Here is a 7484-nt window from a genome sequence, read left to right on the forward strand (position 1 = left end):
GTCGGTTTTTGTTTTTGAACTCCCCCAGGAAATCCAGCAGCCCTCAGATTTAGACCAGAGATGAGTGTGGGAGATTGCCGTGAGTAAACACATAGGGCTGATCAACTCCTCGTGACTGGATTACCAAGCGCTGGATTGCTCCGCCGCTCCAGCAATCCTCACTTCTCTCCCTTTTCACCGCTGTCCTTTTCAATCAAGTCAGAGGGTGAATTTTTGGCCAGGCGTTACGGAACAGTAAATATAGACTTTGAAAATGCACTGGAGGACGTGTCTGTCTTAAGATTCATGCTTTTCAGTTCCTTCGCTATTACCAATGAGGAGTTCGGTTGTTCTATGATGGTGAGGCTGAACTGTCTTGGATGTGAGGCGAAGATGATGTTGACTCCTGGCAGAGTGCAGGCTCCAGCCCATTTTCCTTTCCCATCTCCCAGCAAACTCTTTAATTTCCGAGCTGAGTGTGAAATATTGATGAAAAATTTTGAGCCTCCTTCTCACCGTGAAAGAACCAATCAAGTCCACAAACCAGCATTAACTTTGGGTTGTCATGGATCCCTACACTTGATCAATAAACTTCACATATCATTACAGCAGGCTGCATCTGAGGTGCCTGCCTTGTTCTCGGCCTGAAGTGGTAAAAAGAAACGTTCTTAAAAATTGCTTGTGATTCACAATGCTAGTCTCGAGGGCAAAGTGTATTTCAGTGCCAGATTCATTTAAGGTGCAGTAGTGAGCTTTCATGCTACTGATATGAGGACATGAACCTTTCAAGTCAAACCCTATCTCTTTTATAAAAATTGTTGCCCTGTTAACTTCTTCTCTGCTTTCCTCACTACTTTCTTTGCCTGTAGCCCTCGTGGTTTGTTTGTTCGCTTAAGCAGAGGCTTCAGTTAATTGGTCCACACAACCTATGAGATGTGGTAATGAAAAAAATGGCTAATAACCTTTTTTAACGTTTTATTAAAACTACTAATGAACCACTTTGTTGAAAATGATCTTTGTACTGGATTTTATGTTAAACGTTCTAACATTTTAACATTTTCTAACTACCTGTGTGCTTGAAGACTCAGGGGTCTATTAAATAATCTTTTTAATGGAAGTGGCCTTAACAAAGGTGGCAGAATTTTTTAAACTTCTCAATAAAAAAATAAAAAAAAACATCTGTAAATAAACACATAACAGTAATGGCTACTTGAATTAAAAAGACTCATCTTTTTAACCAAATGTCTCCACCTATCCATTTTTACTGCATATACTGCTTATAATACATGGAGTCATGGGGGAACCAGGAACCTCAAGGAACTATCAGAGGGATAACCCTGGATGGGGGCCAAGCCATCGCAGTATGCCAGTACCCTTTACCAATAAGTCCAAAGTTTGTCCAAGAATAAATATTGCTTAATTCCTGGACTTCCTTAAAATGGTGATTCAGAAAGCCCCCAAAAGTCTAGATTGTAAATTGTTCATGACACTTGTAAATTGCTTTTTAAAAGACACTCTAAGGACTGCGTCCCTTTGAGAATCCTGATGCCCCTATTTGCCTTCTTTGGAGATATCTGTAATAGCAATATATCTGTTCTTTTTAAGTCATCCACCTTTTGTGTTTTCTGTCCCAGTAGACTCCAGAGCAGGAGCAGGAGCTCAAAGAGCAGTGGATCATGCCGTCATCGGTGGAGTGGTGGCAGTCGTGGTCTTTGCCATGCTTTGTCTTCTTATCATTTTGGGCCGATACTTTGCGAGACACAAAGGTACGTACAAGGCTCATTTCTGCACAAATTGCGCACTCTTTCTAAGATGATGTCAAGGTTTACAGCCAGAAAGACTCGCCTTGGTGCGCTGACTTGCTGTGGAAATGCTACGACTCTTTGTTGCTTAGATTGGCATCCCTCAGGGCTCAGTAGTTCTGTGTTTTTATTATAAAAAGGGAGTCCAGTTTTCAGCGAGGCTACTGCTTTCATTATCAAGCGGTAGACTGTAGGGACAGAAATAATACCACTCGGAAATGAAGTTTGAAGTGGCGTTGTTATTCCTACCACCTTGTTACATTTTGAAGGTTAATCCTGAAGCGCAAGTCGGTGCGAATGGAAAACACCGGCGTCTCTGATTTGGAGAGGTTTTTCATGGAAATTGAGGAATATATTTTCATAAATTAATGGTGACTTTGAACAAAACGATCAACAGGCTTGTTCTTTTTTTTCAAAAACATGTGCCATGCCCGTTTTGCAATGATTTGCTGGTTTTAATGGCGCTCATTTGCCATTGCAAATGAGCGCTGCGGAAATGTATTCTGTAATCAAACTGTCTCCCACGTTTTATCATCTGAAATTGGTTTGAGGCGCCATACTACGTTTGCATAAAAAATAAAATAATAAAAAATACGGCGTAGTGGTACAGCCTGAAGCGCTTGCACACACCTTACATACAGGCACCCCGCTCGCATTTTAAAGTCTGTGTGATCGACACTAGCTGTAAATTAAAGAAGCCACTCCAGACAGTCTTTTAAGATCCACCGGTTGCATCAGTCAGATGGTGTCGGGTGTGCGGAAAGTATTACTTTTATCCTCATTCCTGTCTTTGACACTTCCTGCAGGTACCTACTTCACACACGAAGCGAAAGGGGCAGACGACGCAGCCGACGCCGACACAGCCATCATCAACGCTGAAGGTGGACACAACAACTCTGATGAAAAGAAGGAATACTATATCTGATTGTACAAATCTCTGGTGGTGTTATTAATATTATTATTATTTAGTTTTGTTTGTTTTTTTGGAGGGTTGGGATGGGAGGGGCATGGATGGGTTCAAAACTAGAGGGGGGGGTGTTTTGTTGTTTTGTTTAGTTTTTTTTTTCGTCCAGGGGATTGAACGATGTAAACTACATGGACACCTGAGATGATTTAGCCATTGTCTTTGAGGAATTGGAGCTGGTGGGAATAAAGGGTTGGTGGTCAGCGGGTGGAGGTGGGATGGGATGGAAAGGGAAGGGATGTGGTTGCCAGATGTTACCATGTATCAATATAGAAAGCTTCACCATTGAACACCTCCCAAATTGCTGGTACTTTTTTCTTTTTTCTTTTTTTTTTACTTCAGTTCTGACCATTTGCAGAAACTTCTGTGCCTTGTTCTGAATTTCTTTTCTCTGTCAAGCCTTTGTTTTTAAACTTCCGACAGTCATGCTTCCCCACACATAAACCGCACTCGATTCCTTGATCCGTGTTCCTTTTTACCAGTGTCGCAGTCTGCTTTCCTATGAGGGTAAATATACACAGCGCCTCAAGACACTCATGCACTGTGTAGGCATCAAGTTCTTCTACTGCAAACCAAAATCCCATCATATCCGATCTTCTATACTGTGAGAAGGCCAGGTTATATGGCATCATATCTGCATCCTTTTAGTAATTCCAGAACATGCGCATCTTTTGAATAAACAAGAATTCCATTGAGGAAAAGGAAAAGTATGACGAGTTAAAGACTATACGATCCCACTCGGCATTGCTACAAAATGTTGTATTTTTTTTCTTTTTTATATATATATTGCCTCGTTTTTATCAGTTTATTTTCGAAATTACATGTGCCAGTACTCTTTAAGGCATTGCTACTCATCTAGAATGTGCAGACGAATTATTTTCATCTTGACACTTACAGAGGCATGTTGTTTGGTTGCTAGATGGTGTTGAAAGCCTTTTTGTGGATATTTATTGCTTTGTTATAATGCTGTCTTGTTACATTGTTTTTTGTCAGTTATTTTCATTCAGAAATGTTGAAAAAAAAAATCCATAATGGCAAAATTATTGTAATGACGAAAAAAAAAAGGTCAAATACTTTTAGGCTTTTTTTGTGTTTTCAAATTAGATGCTCTAGCTTTCTTGAGCTGGTGGTGATGGTCCTGTAGCACATGCTTATCTGACTACCTAAAATATTGTCAAATGCAAAACTGTGGGTCTGTTAGTAGGTTTTAGATTTTGGTTTCAGTATATATGACTTGAGTGTAGGATGCAACCAAGATGTTTATTTTGGACTGTGGGATGTTTCTAGAACTGAACTATACTACCTAAGGACAACTCGTAAATAACAGCCAAAATTTGTTTCCTCATGTAGACGTCGTAGTTATGTGTTAACGATATCAAGCCCCCTAGATGTTGATATCATATCGATCTGCTACATTTGACATATGATTACGTCTAACTCTACATCTAGCAGTGCAGCTAATCGGAATGCTGACTCTAATGTTGGCAAGATTTAGTCAAAGGTTTCAGATTATTTTATTTAATATACAAACCAATTCCAGTTCCAGAGCTCGACATTATCTACATAATCAGGCTACCTGTTGGATCAGGGTTAGAATATAATCTTCCACGAAATGCATGGTGATTAGTGAGGTAACAAATTCAATCGATTCAAAAACATACCAAAATACCTTGCTGTGTTCTTGCTATAAGGTATTCACAGAGATTTCCATAATGGACTTCGTCTGTTCGTTTTCTTTGCTTTTCACACAAGATGTCCAGGAGTCTAATTACAACAATTGCATAAAGAACATACTATTTTAGACTGGATTGATGTAGATTTTTTTTCAACTCAATAAATTAATTATGTGTGTGTAAATTGAGAAATTGGCATTTCAGAGCAAATCATTTTTTTACAGTTGAAATAAAACAACGACTAAAGTCAGAGCTTTATAAATCGGCCCTGGCCCTCAGCTTCACTTCACCGGCATGACAACTAAAACAGACACATTTGTGTGAAAGCTGCCAACATGCTAATCATGCATGAAAGTGTCAGACAGGAAGTTGGAAAAGTCAATCTAAAAGGAACAACATACAGAATTACGGACTGTATTTAACCTTACATGGAGCTCCTTACGCGAGCTCTGCAAACTGAATCGATTTAGGAAATTCCCAGATGGTTTCGTAGAATTGATCAGCCCCTCCCCCTCATGATGTATATATATATATGCTCATCATTAATGTAACGCACACTGTCTTTCACCTTCTGTATATTACACTTCATCGCTGAAGCTAACGGAAATCAAACAAACACACTGATGTTTTTTTGCTGCCTCTCTGATGTGGTTAAAAAAAAAAAATGAAGAAAGCAGGGCCTTCTTCCAAGTGCATCCTGTACCCTCTGAATGAAGAATAAAGCTTCATTTCATGTATGTTAAAATATATATATTTATATATATATATATATATATATATATATATATATATATATATATATATATATATATATATATATATATATAGGCATTTGTAGCTCAGCCGACAAAAGTGTATGTTATGTCGTTTCCAGAACTCAGACTCTTCCTCTCATGTCAAGTGCAAACCAATCAGTATAAAGCTGAGGGTACTTTTTATGAAGTTTATGGTTTTTGCTCGTCACATTGTGCCGTTGAGTAGACACCATGCCCTGTGGACCTCTTGTGTGTAAATTGGACAAATGAGGTTAATGAGAAATCACTGTCACGCTTTACGCTTTATTTTGTTATAAAAAACAAAAACAAATACACCTTCGCTAAAAACGTTCATGTGTTTGACCATTAGAAGCTTCTTTATTCCTTAATATTTTCTAGCACAGTAAAGAAAGATTGTCTTACAGCTCCGAGGTGTGAGTAGAGACGTGCGATTGATTGTGTGACTTTTCCATAGTGGACTTTGTTTAGCTTTGGTCAAAAGTCTGGTGGCTTCAAATTCACGCAAGATCTCAGAGTACATCCTTGACATTCGCATACGTGGAAAAAAAAAAAAAAAACATACAAAAAAACCATACCGTTTTACTGATTCAGTGGTCGTTTAGACTGGGCCGGTGTACATTTTGTTCAACTTGATATGTTAGACCTATTTTAAATGTGTCGGTTGTGGTCTTTTGAGGACTTGAATGTCCAAAAATAGGACTCTATGGAAATGCAGCGTTGTGCAAAAATTGTTGTTTTTAAACACCTCCATTTTTGTCTGTTATTTGTACAGTGGAGAAAAAAAAGGTCCAAAAACTGCGAACTGCCTGTGGTGAAGTGTGAATTTGGGAAATATTTCTGCATTGTCTTCTTTTATAATGCTACATTTGTTGTTTCCACTGATTTCGACGCCCCCCATGTTAACTAGTGCAGCAGTTTTGAAGAAGTTATTTTATTTTATTTATTTTTTGGTACTCAAATTTTCAAGTTGCTTCTGCCCTTCCTCAGGTTCACTTACAACAAAAACAAATGCTATGTTTGCATCTCAGGTAGATTGCAACATCAAGCCCCCTTTTGTTAATGAAGTAAATACGAATTATTCAGAAGAATAAGAAGTCGAAATAACAGAAATGGTAAAAAAAAAAAAGCATTACAGTTGTACATTTTTATGTAGTTCTTTAATATTCGGTGCACTGTACACAGAATGTCAACTATTAATTTGAGACCGATTCACAAAGGAACAACTGCTGAAAGATGTAAAATATACTAAAGAAAAAAACAGAAAGACAAGCATCAGTTACAATCTCAGCATATTTATCAGTCTGGCTCCAGATGGCTCAGATCACTCGAAAGAATTGGATGTTTATCACACATAGTTTTAGGTTTATTTTTTTTGTCTTTCTGCTGTACTTGGGCAATGTTACTGTGTATTAATGAAAACAAAAAAATGAAATATCCACATTCCCATGCACATTTTGTATTGGTTCATTTTAGACATTTTTACAAAAATGGAGAGTTCTTGTCTTAATAAAAAGAAAAGATATTAATGTTCAAAGTCATTTGTGGATTTGGTGTTTCTTTTTTTTTTTTTTTTTTGTCCTTTTCCTACATCAACTGGTTTCATGTTTCAGATGAAAGTAGCACATGAAAGTGTGACCATTTGTGCCATCAGCTAATTATAATTAATGATCATGTAACATTTCTTTAATACAGCTTGTTTTTGTGCCTTGGTTTTATTGTCTTTGTTTTATGGAATAAAATACACGATGGGGCTTGGGATTATAGGAAATTAATCAGAGCCGTTTGTACTGTGGCAATTTTCCAACAATTGCAAGTATTGTTTAGTAAAGAACACAAAGCACATTTATCTATTCATACTTACATTTAATGTTATGAAACATCCTCAAAACTATTTGTTGCTTGCTATTACTTACATTAGAGTTGCTATAAACAGTCATTCAGAAACCATGGAAAATGTTAATGTGTAAAACACCTAGAAACATAAAACTTCTACAAAACTGAGGACCCCAGAGGCTCTTTCCAAAAAGTTTAAACCTCACAATATATAATAATAATAATAATATATAATGTGTGGACAAATTTATTGGGATACCTGACATTTCCTGTCGTATCCAATTCTTCTCCAAACTGTTACCACAATGTTGGAGACAAACAAATGTATAGGATGCCTTTGGATGAAGATGCATTACATATTTCTTTCACTCAAACAAAAAACTTGTTCCAACATGACAGTGCTACCGTGCACAAAGCAAGCTTCATGAAAACATGGTTTACCTAGGTTATTGTGGAA

At 37.5% G+C, this 7484-nt stretch overlaps 1 protein-coding gene across 9 annotated transcripts in view; it reads left to right on the forward strand.

The window, feature by feature from the left end:
- The window catches only part of cadm1a (cell adhesion molecule 1a), a 327578-nt gene extending 320846 nt beyond the window's left edge, over positions 1–6732 (forward strand). For 5 of the 9 annotated variants that reach the window (XM_046867343.1, XM_046867341.1, XM_046867344.1 and 2 more), the window contains 2 exons: positions 1614–1745; positions 2588–6732. In XM_046867343.1, the coding sequence (XP_046723299.1) occupies positions 1614–1745; positions 2588–2706 (251 nt within the window). In that variant the 3' untranslated portion in view covers positions 2707–6732. The remainder of the gene's footprint in view (positions 1–1613; positions 1746–2587) is intronic. The other 4 variants (XM_046867342.1, XM_046867348.1, XM_046867346.1 and 1 more) reach the window with 1 other exon arrangement.
- The last annotated feature ends 752 nt before the right edge of the window (positions 6733–7484 follow it).

Source organism: Silurus meridionalis, chromosome 15, assembly GCF_014805685.1.
Source record: "Silurus meridionalis isolate SWU-2019-XX chromosome 15, ASM1480568v1, whole genome shotgun sequence".
NCBI classification, from domain to species: Eukaryota; Metazoa; Chordata; class Actinopteri; order Siluriformes; family Siluridae; genus Silurus; species Silurus meridionalis.